The 27,093-nt window shown below is 44.2% G+C and overlaps 1 protein-coding gene across 1 annotated transcript in view; it reads left to right on the top strand.

Annotated features, from left to right (window-relative positions):
- LOC115202089 (F-box only protein 41) overlaps positions 1-27,093 on the top strand; it is a 100,159-nt gene that overhangs the window by 69,315 nt on the left and 3,751 nt on the right. The window contains exons 5-11 of the mRNA XM_029765972.1: positions 7,703-7,776; positions 13,317-13,714; positions 16,237-16,484; positions 16,832-16,947; positions 17,901-18,053; positions 23,284-23,379; positions 23,467-23,585. Of these exons, the coding sequence (XP_029621832.1) occupies positions 7,703-7,776; positions 13,317-13,714; positions 16,237-16,484; positions 16,832-16,947; positions 17,901-18,053; positions 23,284-23,379; positions 23,467-23,585 (1,204 nt within the window). The remainder of the gene's footprint in view (positions 1-7,702; positions 7,777-13,316; positions 13,715-16,236; positions 16,485-16,831; positions 16,948-17,900; positions 18,054-23,283; positions 23,380-23,466; positions 23,586-27,093) is intronic.

Below are 27,093 nucleotides of genomic sequence, written 5' to 3'. Positions count from 1 at the left end.
TTCTGACTCACTTGATATCAGGGTTACCCTTGAGGCATGAGGAAATTCTGTGGGGACGTTTTAGAATTTCCTCATGCCATTAGATATGATCTGAAACCTAAAATATTGTATTGGTATTGTATTGGTATTGATTACGTGCAGAAAACTTACAGTAGAGGTAATGATAATATGTTCCCATATTATAGACCAAAACAAGGTAGACATTGTGATACATTTTACTAAGCTCTCCCCTGCCGTTTCCAATTCTAAAGTGTAATTTATCCAAGTCTTGTTAGTGAGAAAGAAGGGGCCAGTTTCTATCCATTTTCCTTCCATCTATCGTTTCCATGGAGACACCAGTGGCTCTACTTGTTCTAGTCGTCCAGGTCAGGTGACAGCGCAGTAGTTTGTCTCTGATTCGTCCTAGATACCACATATTCTACTCTCCCTCCCTGTTATCTCCCCCATCTCTGACCTCTCCCACAGTTGACGGAGTTAAGTGAATGTGTGTTTCCCGCCCCGCCCAGATTCCCCACCCTTGACCATGCGCAACCTGCATCCCATCAAGCTCATTCATTACCCAGCCTGATGTAGCCTAGCTAGGCTTGTGTCCCAACTGGCACCCTGTTCTCTATGTAGTGCACTACTTTTGATCAGATCAGATGTATCTGGTCCAAACTAGTGCTCTATATAGGGAATAGGGCGCCATTTGGGATGTGCTACCTAGTCTCCGTTAGTGCTCTATTAAGTGGCTAGGTTGTCAACATTTTACAGGGTTTGCACTTAACCTGTGTTTTAAGAGGCTGTTAGACAGTCAGTGGTGTGCAGCGATGTTGTTATGATGCTTTTGAGGCTTGATTTGCATCCACAGTAGTCATCTTGTTTGTCTTCTTGTGCTTATGAGTCGTTGTTTTCAGCGTTCTTGTGTCTGTGGCTAGGATATTATTATATTATAGGACATTTGGCATGCTATGGACACCAGAAAATACTGCATGCTGGCGCACCGGCACATTGGCCATCCACGGATGCCCCTCTCTCTGCCATTCCTCCCTCCCTCCGGTTCTGTTTGGGTAGTGAGTGAGATGGATGGGTGTTTGCCTGCTTCCTCCCTTGTCTGTTTCTACTGGTGCTCGACCCAGACAGGATATTTTCTCTTTCTCTCTCTCTCTCTCTCTCTCTCTCTCTCTCTCTCTCTCTCTCTCTCTCTCTCTCTCTCTCCTCTCTCTCCTCTCTCTCTCTCTCTCTCTCTCTCTCTCTCTCTCTCTCTCTCTCTCTCTCTCCTCTCTCTCTCTCTCTCTCTCTCTCTCTCTCTCTCTCTCTCTCTCTCTCCTCTCAGAGAGAGAGAATCTACAGAGGGTAGTGAGAAAATGGGAGTGGTATTGGGCGAGAGGTACAGTAGAGAGACGAGAGACTGTGTGAGTTCCTATACGGTAGATGAAGGGAGGGGAAGAGACATGGAAAAAAAACAGAGGGAAGGAAGATAAAGGGAAACGTGGCAGGCCCACGCCCAAAGCCTCCTGAATACCTTTGGCTCCTTGTGTAAAAGATGGGGATTGCCAACTCTCCCTCCCTTTTCACACTCTGTCTGACCAGGGTGGTCAAAAGTAGTGCAATATATAGAGACTAGGGTGCCCTTTGGGACGTAGTCGCTCTCTTTCAGATAGCTGTGATTACACTTCCTTAATGTCTGCCAACTAGCTGCCATGTTTTTAGAGCCTCAGCCAATCGCAGTTAATTATCCCTGAACCTCAGACATCACTCGCATACAGGAGCTTTGTAGTTTCCTCCTGTGTGCGTGCGTGCGTGCGTGCGAAGTGAGTATGTGTGTTGAAGCTATAGACTGGACTCCCACGTTTTCAAGTTCTCTCTTTTTTTCTTCATTCGTCAATACCTTTCATGATAGCAGAATGACTGTTTTTCCTTTTGTTGTTGAAATGGTGAATTCAACATTTTATCAAGCAAAGCCTTTTTGAAAGTCACTCTGATCCACTCCCACTCATTTCAGTCGTTTGTTTGGCTAACTAATTGGCCTCTATGGTATTGTATCGTTTTGCGAAGTTGACATGCATAGTGCCATTTTCAAAATGGTGGACAGCCAATGTTGAGCGAGGGGGATTCTGCTGCCGTGTCGAACATGACGGTAACATTTGATCATGATGGAAACCAAACGAGGGTGGTATATGGTGATTGGTGGGATGGGCTAAGAGTGGCTGAGGGGTGGGATTAAAGAGCTTATGTTCGGTAATGTGTTATTCTTATGTGATTGCGGTATATAAAGTACCATGTATGTAAAATGTATGTATATGTAACCGATGTGAAATGGCTAGTTAGTTAGCGGTGGTGCGCGCTAATAGCGTTTCAATCGGGTGACGTCACTCGCTCTGCGACCTTAAGTAGTTGTTCCCCTTGCTCTGCAAGGACCGCGGCTTTTGTGGTGCGATGGGTAACGACGCTTCGTGGGTGTCAGTTGTTGATGTGTGCAGAGGGTCCCTGGTTCAAGCCCAGGTTGGGGCAAGGAGAGGGACGGGAGCTATACTGTTACATATATATATATATAGCTGAAAAGCTGTAAAAACAAAAAAAGGATATGTGTCCTCAGAGGGGGGTGGCGGTGGATGGGCTAGTAAAAAATATAAATTAGAACTATTTGATCATGATGGACATGACATGGATGTACCACTATGATTTATTGATTGTCAAGTTCCCTCTTGCTGGTGCAGCCCCTTGTTGATACTCCATTGGGGATGGATCTCAATAGTGTTAAGGGGTTTCCTTTGTCAGACGGTTATTGTCATGTAAAAGTACGCCGGGCTCAATGTAATTTACCGTTAATTAACATAAACACAAGCCGCTGACGCGTGCCTTTGTAACATCTCCATTGAAAAAAGTCTAATAAATCAATTGAATACACACCATCACAATAAATCCATGATTTATTTTAGGCAGGTCTAAAGAAACATTATGATATGAAGAAAAATGTATTTCAGAAGAACAGAACATGGGTTCTACGGTATGTTATCTGGCTATGTGTCATGTTGTAGGCTTGTTCATTTAGCTGTGCCAGTCCTGTGCCATTATTTTATATTATATGATTTAAGAAAAATGTAATTGAACTTCGCTGAATAAGATCGAAAGGATATTTTTCACATTCCATAGCGAGTGCGCAAATGAAGTGGCTATGTTGAGCATTAAAAGTGCTAATTTTAAACAGGTCCTAAATGCTAGATTGAGTTATTTGGCAACTTTAATTGTGAATGATCCAAACCTTAGAATGTCTTAGAATCAAAACATACAGTGAGGGGAAAAAAGTGTTAGATCCCCTGCTGATTTTGTACGTTTTCCCACTGATAAAGAAATGATCAGTCTATAATTTTAATGGTAGGTTTATTTGAACAGTAAGAGACAGAATAACAACAACAAAAAATCAGAAAAAACGCATGTCAAAAATGTTATAAATTGATTTGCATTTTAATGAGGGAAATAAGTATTTGACCCCCTCTCAATCAGAAAGATTTCTGGCTCCCAGGTGTCTTTTATACAGGTAACGAGCTGAGATTAGGAGCACACTCTTAATGGGAGTGCTCCTAATCTCAGTTTGTTACCTGTATAAGAGACACCTGTCCACAGAAGCAATCAATCAATCAGATTCCAAACTCTCCACCATGGCCAAGACCAAAGAGCTCTCCAAGGATGTCAGGGACAAGATTGTAGACCTACACAAGGCTGGAATGGGCTACAAGACCATCGCCAAGCAGCTTGGTGAGAAGGTGACAACAGTTGGTGCGATTATTTGCAAATCTCCCTCGGCCTGGGGCTCCATGCAAGATCTCACCTCGTGGAGTTGCAATGATCATGAGAACGGTGAGGAATCAGCCCAGAACTACACGGGAGGATCTTGTCAATGATCTAAAGGCAGCTGGGACCTTGAAGAACTGAAATCCTGCAGCGCCCGCAAGGTCCCCCTGCTCAAGAAAGCACATATACATGCCCGTCTGAAGTTTGCCAATGAACATCTGAATGATTCAGAGGACAACTGGGTGAAAGTGTTGTGGTCAGATGAGACCAAAATGGAGCTCCTTGGCATCAACTCAACTCGCCGTGTTTGGAGGAGGAGGAGGAATGCTGCCTATGACCCCAAGAATACCATCCCCACCGTCAAACATGGAGGTGGAAACATTATGCTTTGGGGGTGTTTTTCTGCCAAGGGGACATGACAACTTCACCGCATCAAAGGGACGATGGACGGGGCCATGTACCGTCAAATCTTGGGTGAGAACCTCCTTCCCTCAGCCCGGGCATTGAAAATGGGTCGTGGATGGGTATTCCAGCATGACAATGACCCAAAACACACGGCCAAGGCAACAAAGGAATGGCTCAAGAAGGAGCACATTAAGGTCCTGGAGTGGCCTAGCCAGTCTCCAGACCTTAATCCTATAGAAAATCTGTGGAGGGAGCTGAAGGGTCGAGTTGCCAAACGTCAGCCTCGAAACCTTAATGACTTGGAGAAGATCTGCAAAGAGGAGTGGGACAAAATCCCTCCTGAGATGTGTGCAAACCTGGTGGCCAACTACAAGAAACATCTGACCTCTGTGATTGCCAACAAGGGTTTTGCCACCAAGTAATGTTTTGCAGAGGGGTCAAATACTTATTTTTCCCTCATTAAAATGCAAATCAATTTATAACATTTTTGACATGCGTTTTTCTGGATTTTTGTTGTGGTTGTTATTCTGTCTCTCACTGTTCAAATAAACCTACGATTGAAATTATAGACTGATCATTTCTTTGTCAGTGGGCAAACGTACAAAATCAGCAGCGGATCGAATACTTTTTTCCCTCACTTTATATGGGCTGCATGGTGTGACGATAGGCTATTGATGATTTTAAGGAAGTCACAAAAAATGCTTGCTTCAGGCTGTGCACACTGTTCTCTCATTAGTTTAATTTAGAATGGCCCATTTATCAAATGGGCATGGTAAAAGTGTCATCCGTATGCACTCGAATAGCGAATGGAGGTCATTTTTCCGCCTGTGCCGGAATAGGCTACTCCGGTTATTTGACATGCATAAACCACTGTTTGAGGAGCATGCAGCTTCTCGCTGCGGAACGTGTGATATTCCGCCCAAACTCTGTATGCCATAGGCTCTCCAACCCTGTTCCTGCAGCTACCCAGTGCTTAATTTGGGAAACCAAGTGAAATCCGTTCGGGAACATCGATGGTAACATGTTTCCACAACACATATTTAAATAAACTGATGACAGCCCCCCCATCTCTGCACGCTCGAGAAAGAATTGAGGGAGAGGAGATGGAAACTCACGGTGGTAAGGTATTCTTTAACTAAAGGTAATGTGTCAGCCTATTTAATTATGATTTTTTAAATGCCCTATTACTAGGCTGTTCAAAATCTGCTATACCGTAGGCTAACTCTGTAAACCGCCCTGCACAATCAATGAACCAACCGCATCGCCAAGGCCTGTAGTTCTCTCCCAGACTCATGGATTAGAAAGCGGAGCAGGAGTACCAGGATCCATAATAATACAGTCCACACTCAAAGGACGATTTACTAGAATTTGTTTCATTTTGCAGTATAGGCTAGACCAATTATGTGCCAAATGTAACAGTGTAGGTTCCGTCCCTCTCTTCGCCCCAACCTGGGCTCGAACCAGGGACCCTTGCACACATCAACAACTGACACCCCACGAAGCATCGTTACCCATCGCGCCACAAAAGCCGCGGAAACCCTACTTCAGGTAGGGGGAAACCCTACTTCAGGTCTCAGAGCGAGTGACGTCACTGATTGAAATGCTACTAGCGCGCACCACCGCTAACTAACTAGCCATTTCACATTGGTTACACAAAGATATCTCAAATCAGTTTAACGGCACAATCGTATTTTTTTTCAGGGCTCATATACAGTATGGGCTTGTGGGTTTAATCATCACCTTTAGAAAGCGCTGTCCATTTCATTGTTATGCTTTGAAACAACATCCACAACGACCATGTTTTCAACGCCGTTTCTTTCCTCAAACTCATCAGTCCCAGTGAGGTGAGTTTGAAAAGCACGATACTCTTTTGACGATAAGTGTTTGATGTGATTTTCGATTTCATTTGCATTGATGTCCGAGTGGTTAGAGGGACAATAGAGCCCTGAGTTCCAGGCCCTTAGTGACCCGACGGTCGTTAGCGAGTTGGGTACTACCAGGGTGCATAAATGGAGATTACCGCGGTAATGACTCATGACCGCTCGTGTGGCCGGTATTAGGGTCACCTCAACAGCCCTAGGTGCGAATACTCTCTGAAGGCACTTGTAGATAAGGTTGTGCTGGATAGAAAAGTCCTCCATTGATGCACCTCCATCACAATGTTTTCACCTATATAACATTCTCAAATCAGTTTAGATGAAGGGAAAGAGACGAGAACATTTCTATCTAAAGAAGAGAAGTTGATGCTCATTCTTTGATTAACTTCACGCAGTATGTTGTTTATTATTTCATTTGGGAAGGTGAGTGTTTTAGCCAATCACCACCTCCATTGAATGAGAAGCTGCTTGAAACCAATCACCTCTTGGAATGAGAGTAGTCGTTGTGGGTCGTATTTAAAAAGGTATCACACCTATACACCAGCATTTGAAGTAAGTCTGTTTTATGTGCTTCAGTTTTAGTGTGTGTGTGTGTGTGGTATTTATTTGAAACAGAGTAGATTGAAGAGAAACACTAACACGGAACCCAAACAGGCTGCGCGCGTGCGCTATCGTGCATACATTTACTTTGTCCCCCTACACCAAACGCGATCATGACATGCAGGTTAAAATATCAAAACAAACTCTGAACAAATGACATTAATTTGGGGACAGGTCGAAAAGCATTAAACATGTATGGCAATTTAGCTAGTTAGCTTGCACTTGCTAGCTAATTTCTCCTATTTAGCTAGCTTGCTGTTGCTAGCTCATTTGTCCTGGGATATAAACATTGAGTTGTTATTTTACCTGAAATGTACAAGCTCCTCTACTCCGACAATTAATCCACACATAAAACGGCCAACCGAATCGTTTCTAGTCATCTCTCCTCCTTCCAGGCTTTTTCATCTTTGAACTTATATGGTGATTGGCATCTACACTTTTACCAAGACAACCGGCAAAACATTTCGTCTTTCAGTCACCCACATGGGTATAACCAATGAGGAGATGGCACGTGGGTACCTGCTTCTATAAACCAATGAGGAGATGGGAGAGGCAGGACTTGCAGCGCGATCTGTGTCAGAAATAGAAAGGACTTCTATTTTAGCCCTTGGCAACGCAGACGCTCGTTGGCGCGCGCGAGCAGTGTGGGTGCAATAATTGAATAACATGGATTTCTAAATTTATTTTGCAATGCTCACGCACACGACGTGCAGGTCTGGTCAGCATGTAACAGTGGGATGTGTTGTTGACCCTTGACAAACAAACTATCCTCTGAATATTACACAGCAGTACATTAGTTGCAGGGCACACCAATAGAATATTTAGGTCTATTCAACATTCACTTTGAATTATAGAACACAAACAGAGGAGTATTTTCACTACAATGTGTAAAGTCCTGTTTTTTTTTTTTTTTTTGAGAAGTATCAGAATTCAAGGAAACAGTTTCATGTATTGACACACCTGTCGCTCTCCGCCCCATCTCTCCTCTCTTTTTTTCCTTCTTTCTTTTCTTTTTTCTTCTTTCCTTCCTTCCTTCTTTCTCTCAGAGGAACTCCAGTATCTCTGGGACGTCTAGGGGCATGTACCAAGTGTCTGACCGACGATCCTCTCCCAGCACCGGGTAAGCCTGTCCTCCACACGCTATCCCACACTGCACTGCTCTCCGCCACACAAACAAAGTAGCATAAACTTGCCCGTACACACTGATCTAAGGCCAGTTAAAAAAAATGTATTTAACCTTTATTTAACTAGGTAAGTCAGTTAAGAACAAATTCTTATTTACAATGACGGCCAAACCCTAACAACGCTGGGCCAATTGTGCGCCGCCCTATGGGACTCGCAATCACGGCCGGTTGTGATACAGCCTAGAATCAAACCAGGGTCTGGAGTGACGCCTCCAGCTCTGAGATGCAATGCCTTAGACCGCCGCGCCACTCGGGATCCCAGAGTTGTGTCCCCTTCCCATGGTTGAGGTTGGAATAGAGGGAGATGAGCTGATTTCTAGATCTGTGCCTATGGTTGACTTCCACATCCCATCTTCACCCTTCACTCTCTGCATTGTAAGTGGCTTTCGATAAGAGCATCTGTTAAAGGTAAGATGCAATGCAATGCAACCCCCCTGGTGCACTTAGGTACAGTGACTTGATGTGGGGCCCTATGCTTGGGGGCCAGTGGTCCAGTAGATGGATTCTGAGCACCAGACCGTGGCCTGAAGTGAGCCGGTGTGCATCTGACTGTGGAAACAATGACTCAGACCGAACTGGACGCCCTCCCCCAGCGTGGGAAGGTATCAGAGGGCACCAGTCAGGTAGTGTTTGTCCAGTACTGTGCCCTGGCCCTTTGACAGCCTCACAAAACACAACATCCTGTTTTCCTGCCGGGCGCTGAAGTGAGACCGAATCTGTCAGCCATGCAGAAACAGTAGGGGAATGTTCTGTCCTAGCTTTTGCCTCCCGCCACTCTGCATTCCCACTCACACCAAACGCACACAAGCGAACATGGCACACACATACACACACACAATACCAGCCGAGGGGCATCGCCACTGCTCTTTGACACATGCTTGTAAACGACGGCGGTCACTGACAGTAAGGACTTAAAGTGTCAGTCCTGCTTTCTCAGGCCTGGCTGCCTCTGTGGGCACAGGGCAGAGAGAGCGAGGGGGAGCGATACAGAAAGACAGAGGGAGAATCTGTTTATTTTTTAAAAAGCTGTCTGTTGATGTGCAATTTTGTTTCGGTGTGTTCATGGATAACTTGTCATATTTGGTTCACCCCCTACTCAGATTAGTGAACTATGTGATTATGTTGGGTATGAATAAACAAGCAAACATTAGATTGGGAGGAAATAGTAAGTTACAGGTGGTTTTCGCCCTATTAATTCCTCAATTCTAAATGTCAACGTTTCGACTCACTGACACTGAAGTCATTCTAACCAAGGATATGATTCATCCCGTATGGTTTTCAGATCGTCACCGACTGAGCTCCTCATCTTTGTGCAGTGATGCATCTTCATGTGTATTTTGATTTGAGTGACTCACTAAATGGTCCAAATTCGCCCCCCCCCCCCAATCTCATGCATTTTGAGACACCCATTTCATTCACTTTCCTTCACTGCTGATCCCCACCCACCCACACTGGGTTGCATCCCAAATGGCATCCTATTCCCTAATTAGCGCACCTACTTTTGTAAATAAAAATAGAATAGGGCGCCTTTTGGTATGCAGCCCTGGAGCCCTTGTGTGATGATCAAGCTCCATATCACCATAGTATCATATCCACACAGAACATTGTGTATTTTTAAAGGTAGACCTTTTCTGCATCGTTATGTGACTCTGTGTGTTTGTGTACGTGCGCCTGCGTGCTTCTGTGAGCGCATGTGTGTAACTCATGATCATGATTTTATCGACCTTCTGTCACACAACTTCCTCGTACCTCAGACGATGACATCATCCCTCTTCGGCCTTCGTTTTTGGCGAGACAACCGTGAAGTCACACACACACACACTTCTCCCAAGCCTTCCCGAGTACAGTGAATCATGATGGTAGTTAGTCATTAAGTGACCATTTCACTTCCTAGATTAGAACATTCCATTAATGCCCTCGGTCTCCCAGAGATGAGTATGATTTATTTGTTCCAAATGCAGTGACGGAAGATGCTATTTAGGTGCTTGTTTGAGAAATAGATATTTGACACTTTGCATATTTGGGTTTTAAAAATATCTTATTTGGTTGCTTTATTGACGTGGTCTGGATAATTCGCACTGAAATCATCGACTTTATTTTGCACCGAGATGGCTACTCTGTCGCCCATCCTGAGCCCCACTGTGCATTACTGGTCAGGAAACTGTACTTCCCTGTTATACACTTGAATAATGATCTGTACCCAATTAGCCAGCTCTGCTGATTGATTCCACAATATTGATCCAACCTGTGGCTTTTATTGCTAAAGCCACCACTCCAATATAGGTTGTGTACCAAGTACCACCTTATTCCCTATACAGTGTGCTACTTTTGACTAGAGCCCTATCTGCCTTCGTCAAAAGTAGGGCATTGTATAGGGAATAGGGTGCCATTTGGGATGCAACCAAAGTCACACTGCCAAGTGGCCTCTCCTCTGCTTCTTAAGCGGTGTCACTAGGGTCTATGTATGCATGTTCTACCGTAGTGGAGATGAGGTGAACACATGCACATTTGGGAGTATTCCATTGGTTCCATGGTGCCAGGCAAGCTCAATCGAGCACAGTACTGTTTGAATCCAGTTCTGGTGTGGGTTTACCAGGAGCACCTCAAATTGCTATCTTCATATCAACTTGTAATTATTACACTGCAGGAGTCGTACAGCAGCCTGATATAATCGCCTAGACTGTTTTACATTCACTCTGAATTCAGGATGCGTTAGCTACGGTCGCTAATTAGCTAGCTAAACCGCAGGACGGCTGTGTTTGATGTCAAAGTCATGTAGCGTGTGTACATGTCAGTGTACAACAGCATCTTTGTTCGCTCGCTCGCTCTCTGTCTGTCTGTCTGTCTCTCTGTGTGTGTGTGTGTGTGTGTGTGTGTGTGTGTGTGTGTGTGTGTGTGTGTGTGTGTGTGTGTGTGTGTGTGTGTGTGCGCATGTGTGCGCACTGGCTGCCTTTGAAAAACTGCTGTTTCCAGAAGCAGTCACTGTAGTCAATTTTTCCCCAAAGCAATCCCTCCCTCCCTCCCTCCTCATGATCTAAATTGGTCTACTTCATATTTCATCAGAGCTTCAAGCACTTTTATGCTGAAGTAGTATCTTCGCTCTCCACTGATGTTATTCTACATTTTGAGATACAGTCTAAGATAGTTGTTGTTGCGTAGTTAAAGCGTCTTGTCAGCACCAAGGGTTAGTCTTTGTCCATGCGTGATGAAGAGGGAATGTGTTTACAGCTTGGCTTATGAACTCCAGAACATCTCCCTCAGTTGACTAAAATGTCAATATCAGAAATGATTTCTGAAAAAGGGATAGTAGTAGACGATAATGTTAATGATACATTTTATATAGTGGAGCAGATTTTTCAAAATCGAAAAGTGCTTTACACGTAGGCATACATGTATTAAAGCAATTGGTTATATTGAAATGCTGAGGGAAGGGAATGTACCACACTCATATCTACAGTATCTAGCTACAGTATATATCTACAGTATCTATCTCAAAGAATATGTAATGATATACCAACCTATTAAAAAGTCTCCTTCCCCTACATACACTACACAACCAAAAATATGTCTACACCTGCTCATTGAACATCTCATTCCAAAATCATGGCAATTAACATGGAGTTGGGCCCCCCTTTGCTGCAATAACAGCCTCCACTCTTCTTGGGAAGGCTTTCCGCTAGATGTTGGAACATTGCTGGGGGACTTGATTCCATTCAGCCACAAAAGCATTAGTGAGGTCGGGCACTGATGTTGGGCGATTAAGCCTGGGTCTCAGTCGGCGTTCCAATTCATCCCAAAGGTGTTCGATGGGGTTGAGGTCAGGGCTCTGTGCAGGCCAGTCAAGTTCTACCACACCGATCTCGACAAACCATTTCTGTATGGACCTCGGTTTGTGCACGGGGGCATCGTCATGCTGAAACAGGAAAGGGTATTCGCCAAACTTTTGCCACAAAGTTGAAAGCACAGAATCGTCTAGAATGTCATTGTATGCTATAGCATTAAGATTTCCCTTCACTGGAACTAAGGGGCCTAGCCTGAACCATGAAAAACAGCCCCAGACCATTATTCCTCCTCCACCAAACTTTACAGTTGGCACTATGCATTGGGGCAGGTAGCGTTCTCCTGGCATCCGCCAAACTCCGATTCGTCCGTCCGACTGCCAGATGGTGAAGTGTGATTCTTCACTCCAGAGAACACGTTTCCACTGCTCCAGAGTCCAATGATGGCGAGCTTTACACCACTCCAGCCGACGTTTGGCATTGCTGATCTTAGGCTTGTGCATGGCTGTTCGGCCACGGGAACCCATTTCACGAAGCTCCTGACGAACAGTTACTGTGCTGACGTTGCTTCCAGAGGCAGTTTGGAACTCGGTCGTGAGTGGACACCCTTTTTTTTGTGGGGGTTCTAATTTTCCATGCAGTTGAAAGTTTCTGTTGTACAAATGCCTGAGGTCTCCACTTAACCCAGTAATAATCCAGAGCACAGGAGCTGGGTATTAATATGAATATCCATGAAAATGGCCACTAGTATAAAATCTGCATTTGTTTTCCCCCTACTTTTTTCATGGTTTATATTACTGGTAAGGGAATAATTCCTCCTGTTTTTCAGGCTGACTTTAAAGCACTACAGTATGTTGTAGTTGATTAAACTTAATTACCTTTGGTAAAATATATAATTTAAAAAAGTCTCTGTAGGTGCATTGATTGACAATCGCGGACACATGTTTTCGGCGTGTGTGTGTATGTGTCAGTCAAAGGGGAAAGTGTCAAAATACCTTTTATATTCTCAATGCTACAGGGAGGGACATGTAGCCACTGCCAGAAGGCAGCAAGTTCGTGAAATGCATTCTGGGTAAAAAGAGCTGTCCTTGAGGGGCACAGTGTTCCAGCTGGGACTATGGCCAGAATCTTAATCACTGCCAAGACATTAGTCAAATATGTGTCTACAAACTTAAAGGGACACACCACATCACGAGTCAAGTATGTCTACACAAACTTAGTTTAAGTGAAGGGACACCTTCAAAACACCCCTAGACAAGTGTCACACCCAACCCTGTGCAGTTACTACAAGGTTTTAAGATGCGTTTCATATTCTTCGTTTTGGAAGTCGTTAATCTTACAAAGGTCTCAGTAAGTATTGGTCTGTACTGAGCCGTGGAAACCATGGCAACACACTTTTTGGGCTGTAGAATCATGTGGTGTCAGGAAGTGACAACGTGTGGTGGCTCCACTGCCACTTCTCCTCATCTCAGCCGATCACTGACCTGACAAAACAGATCTGGGACCAGGCTACAGTAACCCAGATGACCTATCTGATGGAACCTGTGTAGAGAAATCTAATACTGTATACGTTTCAGTGGTTTCTGTCTGTTAGTTATGTAAGGTGTCCACAAAAGTTGCTTTGATTAAGTTTTTTTTGAAGTGGTACCTCTGAGTATAACTCATCCCCTCTCTTCCGTCCGTCCCCCCCCCCCCAGAGCGTCGGGCCGGGTCAAGTCCTGCTCCCAGGGCTCGGGCGGGGGCTACGACAGCGGCGACAGCGTGGAGATGCACCCCATGGAAGTGTGCCCCGAGGGCCAGTACTACCACGTCCAGTGTCGTCTGGGGGAAGGGGGCGGACAGGGAGGGGGCGGACAGTGCTACGAGAGGGCTGGGGTGTCCCGGAGCTGGGGGCTCCGCAAGCAGGCCATCCAGAACTGGCAGCGGCGGCCCTACCGGAACAGTACGGAGGGGGAGGAGGGTGACGTGTCGGACGTGGGCTCCAGGACTACCGAGTCGGAGGCGGAGATGTGGGAGCAGCAGGAGAGGAGGGCCACCATGGCTGAGACGCAGCAGTCTGGAGCACCGAGACAATCTGGGCACCGCCTAGGCACAGGTAGGAATGGATAGGAGGCTAAGCTAGGCCGCTAATCTTTAGTAAGAGGGAAGGCTAGGCTACGTTGCTCATCTTTACCTTGCTTAGTCACAGCTACAGTACGGTAGAAGGCTAGGCTAGGCTACGTTGCTCATCTTTACCTTGCTTAGTCACAGGTACAGTATGGTAGAAGGCTAGGCTAGGCTACGTTGCTCATCTTTACCTTGCTTAGTCACAGGTACAGTATGGTAGAAGGCTAGGCTAGGCTACGTTGCTCATCTTTACCTTGCTTAGTCACAGGTACAGTATGGTAGAAGGCTAGGCTAGGCTACATTGCTCATCTTTACCTTGCTTAGTCACAGGTACAGTACGGTAGAAGGCTAGGCTAGGCTACGTTGCTCATCTTTACCTTGCTTAGTCACAGGTACAGTACGGTAGAAGGCTAGGCTACGTTGCGCATCTTTACCTTGCTTAGTCACAGGTACAGTATGGTAGAAGGCTAGGCTACGGTACGTTGCTAATCTTAATCTTTGTTGACTGGCCTTTATTTAGCCGGGGAGGAGGCATTTTTTTTATCCTGATTTATCCGTTGATTGATTGCTTAATTGTTACTCAGCAGATACTTGTAATGTACTGTTGATTTACAGAAAGAATCAGTCATTTCTAAAGGGAACAGCTGTCACGTCTGGCACACCGTATGACCCTGAGCCTGCCTGCCATCTTGCCAATGGCACCTGCAGCGCACACACACACACAGACAGACGGACGGACAGTATCCCCTCCTTCACTCACACTCACACACGCACTGTCCCGCGGCCCAGGCTAACAGTAGTCAGGTCTGTCAGAGAAGGGCAGAAGGACGGTGGCTGGTGTGAAACTGGGTCACGGCAGTTCTAGTCCCAGGTGTTCCTGGGTAAGGCTGTCCAGAGAACAGTGAGGGACGACTAATGACCAGAGCGCTCCACAAACTGATTCTGAATCAGCCCAGGGCGCCCGTCATAGAGGAATGAATTTTCACCAGACTGCTCTACTCTCACACACACACACCACCCAGATAGATCACGCATGAACAACCTCCAGGGGATGGTGTGTGTGTGTGTGTGTGTTTGTGTACTGTACCATTCCCAGGGTTTTATACAGTTATGCGACAGTATGGCTGAACTTTCTCATGTTGATAGAACCATAGGGCTCTCTTCAAAAGTTGTGCACTACATAGGGAATGGTGTGCCGTTTGGGCCGCAGACGTTGACCGTGTTGATGAGAGAACCAATGGATAAACTATTCTTTACCTCCAACACTCCTGGTTCAAACACAGCAAGCGTCTCTCTCCGTTAGTTGCCTTCTCCAGCCAAGATCCCACGATTCCTGACTGGCGACCTCCATTTTATTTAGGAGCACCTTGGTTGCGTCTCAAGTGGCATCCCTATTCCCGATTTGGTGCCCTGCTTTTCTACCAGGTGCATCATAGGAGAGAGTAAGGATACTTCCCAAATGGCACCCTATTCCATATATGCGCCCTGGTCAAAAGTAGTGCACTATAAAGGGAATAGGGGGCCTTTTGGGATGTGGTCTTAACTAGGACAGAAACATTGAAACATGCCCATTTTGCCTTAAATGGACACATTTTTGGGCAAAAGAAAGGCCTACCCTATTCCCCGTGGGTCCTTTTGGTTACAGCTACTTGGCAAAGGAGCTACTATAAACCCAAACAGGCAATAAAGCTGTCATTTTTGACACAGCTCAGAATGTCTCGTATGAGGATTCAAATTGGCACCACCAACATGACATAATATTACTTGTCATGTAAGTGACATTTCATGCTCTGACGTTGTCCTCCGTATAAGATTCTCAAAGCGTTTGCCAGGGTTGAGTTTGAAATGGCACATATCAACGTATCACACGGTATGACTGTTAGCGTGCATTGGTAGATCGCTAGCTGGCGTAGGCGGTGTGCCTCTTGCCGCGAGGCCTGTTGCTTCAAAAGCCTCCTTCGCTTCTTCTTTTCCAAGGCCAACAGGGATGACACGGGCGATGACTCATCACATGGATTGATGCCTGCTGGGAGAAATGGAAATGTGCTAGAGTTGGTTTGGTCACGTGGTATGGGCCAATACAGTACATGTCTTCAATGGCAGATATTTTAATGCTCAGGTCTGTGTTTAAGGGTGAATGCAATAAGTCTCAAGTGGATCGCTTGCACCACATTGTGGATATTTTGTAGAATGCCACTAATATATTTTTGCGTTTCTAACTAACCTCCGTCTCTTTCTCCTCTTTTTTCTTTCTCTGACTAAACTCCCTGCCTCCTCATCTTCCTCTCTCCTCATCCTCTCTTCTCTCCTTGCCTTCTGCACTTATCTCTTTCTTTACCTACCCTCCTTCTCACCATCCCCATCCTTTGTCTTCAACCCCCTCTCCCCCTCCCTCTTTCTCTACCTACCTGACTAATATCCCTATCCCTCCACTCTCTTTTCCCCTCTCCACCTCTCTTTCTTCACCTAACCTCTATCCTCTTCTCTCTTTCTCTCTTCCTGACCCCGCAGGCCGGTCCGAGGGGGGCTACCGCCACAACAAGCCGTGTCGCCACGACAAGAGCCCGTCCCGGTCCAACAGCGAGGTGATCAGCCCGGAGATACTGAAGATGAGGGCGGCTCTGTTCTGCATCTTTACCTACCTGGATACCAAGACCCTGTTGAGGGCCGCGGAGGTCTGCAGGGACTGGAGGTTCGTGGCCCGCCACCCTGCCGTGTGGACCCGGGTGCTGCTGGAGAACGCCCGCATCTCCTCCAAGGTAGAGGACACGGATCGTACATGCGGCACGACAGACCAAACACACGTACACACCACAGGAGGCTGCTGAGGGGAGAACGGAGCGAAGGGAACGGCATCAAACACCTGGGAACCATATGATGATGTATTTGATACCATTCCACTGATTCCGCTCCAGTCATTACCACAAGCCTGTTCTCCCCAATTAAGGTGCCACCAACCTCCTGTGGTACACACACATTATGCACCTGCACACACGCGCAACGATTCTGCTGATGGTTTACTTGCAATAATTGTGATATGTGTTACAGTAAGTGCTTCGAGCGTCTGCTAAATGACTAAAATGTAACTGTCATTTCTTCGTCCCAGTTCCTGAGTACACTGTCCCAGTGGTGCACCCAGACCCATTCCCTCATCCTCCAGAACCTGAAACCACGACAGAGGGGCAAGAAGGAGATCAAGGAGGAGTACCTCAAGAGCACGCGGTGAGAGGAGAGGCGTGTGTGTGTCATGGACTGATTTCCCTCTGTACAGCGAACAGCAGGGGTCTGCAGTACTCTGCCTCTTTCTCTTTTTTTTCATTCTCTCCTTGCCCTCTCCCCATCATCTCTCCTTCCCCTCTCCCCATCATCTCTCATCATCTCTCCTTGCCCTCTCTCCATCTCTCCTTCCCCTCTCCCCATCATCTCTCCATCATCTCTCCTTGCCCTCTCTCCATCTCTCCTTCCCCTCTCCCCATTATCTCTCCATCATCTCTCCTTCCCCTCTCCCCATCATCTCTCATCATCTCTCCTTCCCATCTCCCCATCATCTCTCCTTCCCCTCTCTCCATCATCTCTCCTTCCCCTCTCCCCATCATCTCCCCATCATCTCTCCTTCCCCTCTCCCCATCATCTCTCCTTCCCCTCTCCCCATCATCTCCCCATCATCTCTCCTTCCCCTCTCCCCATCATCTCTCCTTCCTAGTCTATATACCGTAGCAGGTTGAGAATGTGTGAGAAAGCCCCAGGCTCGATCTCATTCCTGACATTGTGTGTGTTTGTGAATGTGTGTATGCACTGCCTTGTATGAGTGTGCGCACACTGTAATTACATGCTTGCTCGTGTTATCCCTCCATAGCCTTATGAATACAAAATGGCTCTTATTCTGTTCGATGATGCTTTCCACAAACAGATTGAATACGTTTTAGTACATCATTTTTCTTAACTCTCTTGTTCAGCGCAGGATAATGCCATGCATTATTAACACTCTACTGCTTAGACAGACAAATACAGAGGCATACATTGCTGCAGTGCCTTGTTCAACTCAAGGACAATACTCATTCCGCACTGAGTAATTGGTTATTCAGCAACAGTGGTTGTTCCTTATTAACTTGTTTGTTGTATGTCTGCCTGTCCGTCTCTCTCTCTTTCTCCTCTTGCTTTTTCTCCCTCTCCAGTGGTTGTCTGGAGGAGGGTCTGGAGTCCATGCTGAAGGCTACAGGAGGGAACCTGTTGATCCTCAAGGTGTCTCATTGTCCCAACCTGCTAACTGACCGCTCCCTGTGGCTCGCCAGCTGCTACTGCCGAGCCCTGCAGGCCGTCACATACAGGTACTACCACCAGGGGGCGATCACACATAGTATAGTACAGTGTGTATATATACTACAGTACAGTATACATACAATATAGTACAGTTTACAGTGGATTTGGAAAGTATTCAGACTCCTTGACTTTTTCCACATATTGTTACAGCCTTATTCTGAAATTGATTAAATTGTTTTTTTCCCCTCATCGATCTACACACAATACCCAAAAACAGGTTTTTAGACATTTTTGTAAATGTATCAACAATAAAAACAGATTTTACATAAGGTTGCAGACTCTTTACTCAATATTTTGTTGAAGCACTTTTGGCAGCAATTACAGCATTGAGTCTTCTTGGGTATGACGCTACAAGCTTGGCACACGTGTATTTGGGGAGTTTCTCCCATTCTTCTCTGCAGATCCTCTCAAGCTCTGTCAGGTTGGCTGGGGAGCGTTACTGCATAGCTATTTTCAGGTCTCTCCAGAGATGTTAGATCGGGCTCAAGTCCGGGCTCTGGCTGGGCCACTCAAGGACATTGAGACTTGTCCAGAAGCCACTCCTGCGTTGTCCTGGCTGTCTGCTTAGGATCATTGTCCTGTTGGAAGGTGAACCTTCGCCCCAGTCTTAGGTCCTGAGCAGGTTTTCATCAAGGATCTCTCTGTACTTTGCTCTGTTCATCTTTCCCTCGATCCTGACTAGTCTCCCAGTCTCTGCCGCTGAAAAACATCCCCACCACCATGCTTCACTGTAGGGATGGTGCCAGGTTTCCTCCAAACGTGACGCTTGGCATTTAGGCCAAAGAGTTAAATCTTGCTTTCATCAGACCAGAGAATTTTGTTTCTCATAGTCTGAGAGTCCTTTCGGTGGCTTTTGGCAAACTCCAAGCGGGCTGTCATGTGCCTTTTTACTGAGGAGTGGCTTCTGTCTGGCCTTTTTGGTGGAGTGCTGCAGAGATGGTTGTCCTTCTGGAAGGTTCTCCCATCTCCACAGAGGAACTGGAGCTCTGTCAGAGTGACCATCGGGATCTTGGTCACCTCCCTGACCAAGGCCCTTCTCCCCTAATTGCTCAGTTTGGCCGGGCGGCCAGCTCTTGGAAGAGTCTTGGCGGTTCCAAACTTTCCAAATCTATTTAAGAATTATGGAGGCCACTGTGTTCTTGGGGACCATCAATGCTGCAGACAGTTTTTGGTACCCTTCCCCAGATCTGTGCTTCGACACAATCCTGTCTCGGAGCTCTACGGACAATTCCTTCAACCTCATGGCTTGGTTTTTGATCTGACATGCACAGTCAACTGTGGGACCTTATATAGACTGGTGTGTGCCTTTCCAAATCATGTCCAATCAATTGAATTTACCACAGGTGGACTCCAATCAATTTGTCGGAACATCTCAAGGATGATCAATGGAAACAGGATGCACCTGAGCTCAATTTCGATTCTCAAAGCAAAGGGTCTGAATACTTATGTAAATGTTTCTTTTTTTTAATACATTTGCAAAAATGTTTAAAAACCTGTTTTTGGTTCGTCAATATGGGGTATTGTGTGTAGATTGATGAGGGAAATGTTTTGTTTCATCCATTTTAGAATAAGCCTGTAACGTAACAAAATGTGGAAAAGGGAAGGGGTCTGAATACTTTCTGAATGCACTGTATAATGCATTTGGAAAGTATTCAGACCGCTTCCCTTTTCATTATATACAATACAGTACTCATCACTCCCTGTGGCTGGCTAGCTGCTAGTGCCTTGTCCTGCAGGCCGTCACACAGTCAGGTTAGGTGACATCGTACAATTCATATCTATAGGCTACATTTGAGGTTTTATTTTTATTCGTTATTTTACAATACATATACAAATGACAACATCATACAAACATCCACAACATTAACCCTGCCCAGACCCGCTAGCACACACCCCCATTTCTAGCGCCATGTGGCCTCAAACGGCACCATTTTGTTTCTCTCCTAGCCCATACACATGACATTTTTTTTATTATAAATAATTTGACCTTTCCATTGCATTAATGATGGAGGATTGGTTCATTTCCATTTTTTTTTGTGTATATATATATATATTTTATTTTTAAAATTTTTTGGGGATTGACTTAAAGTATCGTCCAAACCATCGGGTATCTCACGCCACCCTCATATGTCACGTCTTGAAATAAGCAGACAGACGGACTAAAAGTACATTTACATTGTAATACTTGTGACAGCCAACATTCTAACTTTTGGACTTTATAACATTCCCAGAAGGCTTGAATTAATTAGTCATTATTAGTTTTACACTTTAGACATGACTCTTCCGTTGTGCTGTAGAGTAGAATTGTCTCTTGTATAACGAATTATACAACAGACATTTTATACAAGAAGCATTATTTTATACTGAATTAAATGTACATTTGTGTTAACTGTAGTCTTGTTAGTTATGTTCCAACATTCCCTCCATCTTGTGCCAATGTCAGTTCTTTTTAAATCTTGGTTCCAATAGTTTATATATTTTTCTAAGAGATTATCAGTTGGATAGGCTCTCTGCAAGGTTTTGTGTAGTTTACCTATCATACAAATATCCTTTTCTGACTCCAATAGGATTCCCTCAAGATTACTCTGATATCCAAAAGATTTCAAATCCAAATGTTGTAATATAAATTTTTAAGTTGTATGTATTTGAACATATCTACATTGGTCAATCCAAAATAACTTTTTAAAGCTGTCATGGAAATAAATGTATTCCCTATTACTAAGTCATTTATGGTTTCTATGCCTTTTAGTTTTTTTCCCATGTGGACCAATTTATCAGTGAATTCTGGAAAGCTATCCAAGGATTGTTCCACAAGGTTGTGTTTTTAGGAAGTGATATTGGTTCTTGTAGAATACGTTTAGTTTTATTCCATATTGTTATAGTGTTCTTAATTGTTAAGTTATTCACGTTCTTACCTTTCTCCTTTTGAAAATAGACACGTAAAAAGATTCTGGGGATGAGCTGAGCATCTTCAATAGTTACCTATTGTTCCTCTTTAGTGAATTTGACTATATGTCGCAAGTAAAAGCCTTGGGTGGCGATTTGATACCATTCCAAGTCTGGAAGGTTAAAACCACTCTCAGACATGGGAAGATGTAAAACTTTCCTTTTTATTCCATGAATTAGTGTTACCAAAAATAAATACAAAGCCTTTGAAGAGGTTTATTCTACCTGTAAGATTTATGGGAAGATTATTCCATTTAATTAGATCTGTTTTCATACTGTTCAGTAATGGAATAAAGTTATCTTTCTATTTGTTGTCACGTATTAAGTATTTCATATTTTTTGTAGTCCACTAAAAGATTGCTGTAAATCATGAGTATATATATATATATATATATATATATATATATATATATATATATATATATATATATTTATATATTTATATATATATATATATATATGTTTATTGCATTTATTTTGTTTTTCCACGTTTTTCCATGAGTATTCAGAAAATATATTTTGAAATAAATATTGGTCAGGTATATCAGGAGATCAGCTGCAAATAAGTTTAGTGTATATTCCTGTTTACTGATACCTGTTACATGTGGGTCCTGTCTAATTCTTTCTGCAAGTGGTTCAATTGCCAGTGCAAAAAGGAGGGGGGGGACATCCCTGTCTTGTGCCCCTTTCTAAAGAAATTTCATCACATGAGGTATATTTTTGCTTTAGGACATTTCTATATTTATTTCATTAGTTTTTTCTGCTGTTAATGTGTAGCCTAACACGGAACCCAAACAGGCTGCGTGCGTGTGCCATCGTGCATACATTTATTTTGTCCCCCTACACCAAACACGATCTCGACACGCAGGTTAAAATATCAAAACAAACTCTGGACCAATTACATTAATTTGGTGACAGGTCGAAAAGCATTAAACATTTATGACAATTTAGCTAGTTAGCTTGCACTTGCTAGCTAATTTGTCCTATTTAGCTAGCTTGCTGTTGCTAGCTAATTTGTCCTATTTAGCTAGCTTGCTGTTGCTAGCTCATTTGTCCTGGGATATAAACGTTGAGTTGTTATTTTACCTGAAATGCACAAGGTCCTCTACTTTGTCAATTAATCCACACATAAAACGGTCAACCTAATCGTTTCTAGTCATCTCTCCTACTTCCAGGCTTTTTCATCTTTGAACTTATATGGTGATTGGCATCTACACTTTCATAGTATTACTACACTCGACCGGCAACACAGTTCGTCTTTCAATTACCCACGTGGGTATAACCAATGAGGAGATGGCACGTGGGTACCTGCTTCTATAAACCAATGAGGAGATGGGAGAGGCAGGACTTGCAGCGCAATCTGCGTCAGAAATAGAAAGGACTTCTATTTTAGCCCTTGGCAACGCAGACGCTCGTTGGCCCTCGCAAGCAGTATGGGTGCAATAATTGAATAACATAGATTTCAACATTTATTTTGCAACGCTCGCGCACGCGACGCGAGTGGTGTGGTCAGCATATAAGCCTAAGCTTTAGGGCCGAACTATGCTCCAATTGGGCAGAAAAGGTTATTGTCTATCCACTGAGGCAAAAAGAACAATGTCGGTGTTGAATTCTATAAGAGAAAAGCTGCAAAACGGAGAGTTGAAAATCAATAGAAGGGAGGACCAGGACAATAGCCTAATGTTCGGGAAAGATTTGGTGAAGAGGATGATGACAGTGTTATGTGATGATTGCGAGGCGCTATACAAATTTGACAGTTAGGGACCATCTATAAAGGTGCTATTTTTATCAGCATCATAAAAGCTGATTGTATTTCAACCACATAAAATATGCATTCAAGTGGAACTGAAATCTTATCAGAAATATGTTGGGTAATATTCATACCTTTTTTTAATTTCCTTAAAACCGGTCAAACGGAAATTTTGCACAGAAAATCTTGCATCCCTAAACGTCTTTGCTGTGCAAGAAAAGCAGAGATGAAAGAACTTTAACGACGTCAACTAGATAGAATAAATGATTACATCGATTTATGACACTCTGGTGACCAAGGGTTTATTTAGTATTCTAGGGCAACAATTAATGACAGAAGCTGTATGTATCTAATTATAGAAAAGTTGACTAACAAATAGCGTACCAAAATGTGGGAAATTATAAGCAGAAACTTAGGCCTGTCTCTGCAGGCCCAAGATTTTAACTTTATCACATACAGTTTGAGACCCCTGATATATATTATGAATGGGTGTCTAGATGATTATACCATGAAGTATAGTGAATTGGTGTTTTTTGTTCTAGGAGTGCCACAGACCCTGTAGGACAGGAGGTGATCTGGGCTCTCGGAGCAGGCTGTAGAGACATAATCTCTCTCCAGGTGGCACCACTACATCCATGGTGAGAGGCAACTCTCTTAGCACACATTTCTTTTTATGAATACCGTTAACACATCTATTGTAACGTACCTCGCTCTTTCTCCTCCAGCCAACAACCGGCTCGCTTCAGCAACCGATGCCTGCAGACCATTGGCCGATGCTGGCCACACCTCAGAGCCCTGGGCGTGGGCGGGGCAGGGTGTGGCATTCAGGGGCTAGCCTCATTGGGTGAGTAAATTTAATTTGGATAAATATCTCATGAATATTTAATCTCATTGGTAATTTAATAAATAAACTGATATAGGGACTATTCTTTCAGAAAAAATAAACATTTTGGATTGAAGTGCTTTGTATGGTTTATATGAGGTCTGTTGATTGATAGAACTTTGTCCTTCAAGGGGTTATTTGTCACATTTAGAAATATTTCTTCTTTTTCTTAGGAACAAAACATTCAGATTTATTTCTGTCCCATCCACACAGATGGAAAGGGGGAAGCGTGCGACTGCAAATACCCTCCCAGTCAGAAGGAAATGTAACCCAGCTATTGAGTTCCTACGATTCACAGCATGCAGGAACAGAGGGAGGAAATTACTTTTGTGGCTAGTTGAGAAACGGTTGTCTTGGTGGCCTTTCTGTTTATCAGTACATGGGCTGAGTGAGGATGAGGGGTGGCAATAGGAAAGGATATTGAGTGCCTCTCAAATGGCACCCTATTCCCTATATAGTGCACTACTCTTGGCCAGAGCCCTACAGTGCATTCAGAAAGTATTCACACCCCTTGAATTTTTCCACATTTTATTGTGTTACAGCCTGAATTTAAAAATGAATACATTTAGATTTTAGGTCACTGGCCTACATAATGTCAAAGTGGAATTATGTTTTTAGAAATGTTTACTAATTAATTAAAAATGAAAAGCTTAAATGTCTTGCGTCAATAGGTATTCAACCCTTTTTTTTATTGGAAAGCCTAAATAAGTTCAGGAGTCAAAAGTTGCTTATCAAGTCACACTAAGTTACACTCTGTCTACAATGGTAGTGTTTAATATGATCTTTATTTTATACCTCTTTTTCTCCCCAATTTCGTGGTATCCAATTAATAGTTACAGTCTTGTCTCATCTGCAAGCTCAGCTGCAACTCCCGTACGGACTCGGGAGAGGCGAAGGTCGAGAGCCGTGCGTCGTCTAAAACACAACCCAACCAAGCCGCACTGCTTCTTGACACAATGCCCATCCAACCCGGAAGCCAGCCGTACCAATGTGTCGGAGGAAACACCGTAGACCTGGTCACTGTGTCAGCGTGCACTGCGCCCGGCCCGCCACAGGAGTCGCTAGTGCGCGATGGGACAAGGACATTCCTGCCGGCCAAATCCGGCCGGCTGCGACAGAGCCTGGACTCGAACCTAGAATCTCTAGATGTTTAATATGATTTTTTAATGACTACCTCATCTCTGTACCCCACACATACCATTATCTGTAAGATCCCTCAAGTTGAGCAGTGAACTTCAAACATACACTACATGACCAAAAGTATATGGACACCTGCTCATCAAACACCTCATTCCAAAATCATGGGTATTAATATGTAGTTGGTCCCCCCTTTGCTGCTAAAACAGCCTCCACTCTTCTGGGAAGGCTTTCCACTAGATGCGGAGACTTGCTTCCATTCAGGCACGAGCAATGGTGAGGTTGGGCACTGATGTTGGGTGATTTAGAACTGGCTCGCAGTCAGCGTTCCAATTTATCCCAAAGGTGTTTGATGGGGTTGAGGTCAGGGCTCTTTACAGGCAAGTCAAGTTGCTCTACACCGATCTTGAGGAACCATTTCTGTATGGACCTCGTTTTGTGCACAGGGGCATTGTCATGCTGAAACAGGAAAGGGCCTTCCCCAAACTGTTGCCACAAAGTTGGAAGCACAGAATCGTCTAGTATGTCATTGTATGCTATAGCGTTAAGATTTCCCTTCACTGGAACTAAGGGGCCTAGCCTGAACCATGAAAAACAGCTCCAGACCATTATTCCTCCTCCATCAAACTTTACAGTTGGCACTATGCATTGGGGCAGGTAGCGTTCTCCTGGAATCCGCCAAACCCATATTCGTCCGTCGGACTGCCATCTGACGCCTGGCATTGCGCATGGTCTTAGGCGTAGGCTTGTGTGAAGCTGCTCGGCCACGAAAACCCATTTGATGAAGCTCCTGACGAACAGTTCTTGTGCTGACGTTGCTTCCAGAGGCAGTTTGGAACTCGGTAGTGAGTGTTGCAACCAAGGACAAACGATTTGTACGCGCTTCAGCACTCAACAGTCCTGTTCTGTGAGCTTGTGTGGCCTACCACTTCGCGGCTGAGCCATTGTTGCTCCTAGATGTTTCCATTTCACAATAACAGCACTTAGTTGACCGGGGCAGCTCTAGCAGGGCAGGAATTTGACGAACTGACTTGTTGGAAAGGTGGCATCCTATGACAGTGCCACGTTGAAAGTCATTGAGCTCTTCAGTAAGGCCATTCTACTGCCAATGTTTGCATGGCTGTGTGCTCGATACACCTGTCAGCAACGGGTGTGGCTGAAATAGCCAAATCCACTAATTTGAAGTGGTGTCCACATACTTTTTGTGTATATATAGTGTAGATTCAACCACAAAACCAGGAAGGTTTCCAATGCTTCGCAAAGAAGGGCCCCTAATGGTAGATAGAAAAGAAAAATCCCTTTGAGCATGGTGAAGTTATTAATTACACTTTAGATGGTGTATCAATACACCCAGTCACTACAAAGATACTGGCGTCCTTCCTAACTCAGTTGACGGAGTTGAAGGAAACCGCTTGGGGATTTCACCATGATGCCAATGGTGACATAAACAGTTAGAGTTCAATGTCTGTGTAGGAGAATTGAGGATGGATCAATAACATTGTAGTTACTCCACAATACGAACCTAATTAACAGCGTGAAAAGAAGGAAGCCTGTACAGAATCAAAAATATTCTAAAACATGTATCCCGTTTGCAACAAGGCACTAAAGTAAAACGTTTTTTTTTTTTTTTACTTTGTCCTGAATACAAAGCTTTATGTTTGGGGCAAACACAACGCATCACTTAGTACCACTCATAATATTTTCAAGCACGGTGGTGGCTGCATCATGTTATGGGTATGCATGTCATCGTCAAGGGAGTTTTTCAGGATTAAAATAAATGGAATAGTGCTAAGCACAGGCAAAATCATAGAGGAAAACCTGATTTGTCTACTTTTCAACAGACACTGGTAGACAAATTCACCTTTCAGCAGGACAATAACCTAAAACAGAGGCCAGATATACACTTGAGTTGCTTACCAAGACGATGTTGAATGTTCCTGAGTGGCCTAGTTAGTTTTGACATAAATTGGCTTGAAAATCTATGGCAAGACTTGAAAATGGCTGTCTGGCAATGATCAACAACCAACTTTACAGAGCTTGAATACGTTTTTTCAAGAATAATGTGGAAATATTGTGCAATCCAGGTGTGCAGAGCTCTTAGTCCTCCCCAGACACAATGTAATTGCTGCCAAAGGTGATTTGAACATGTATTGACTCAGGGGTGTGAATACTTATGTAAATTAGATATTTCAGTATTTCATTTTCAATGAAATTGCAAACATTTCAAAAAACATGTTTTCACTTTGTCGTTATGGGGTATTGTTTGATGATGGGTGAGAGCATTTGTTTTAATCCATTTTGAATTCAGACTGGTAACACAACACAATGTGGA

Source organism: Salmo trutta, chromosome 11, assembly GCF_901001165.1.
Source record: "Salmo trutta chromosome 11, fSalTru1.1, whole genome shotgun sequence".
Lineage (NCBI taxonomy): Eukaryota > Metazoa > Chordata > Actinopteri > Salmoniformes > Salmonidae > Salmo > Salmo trutta.
Note: the sequence above shows the minus strand (reverse complement) of the source record. Positions and strands in the feature narration are given on the sequence as shown.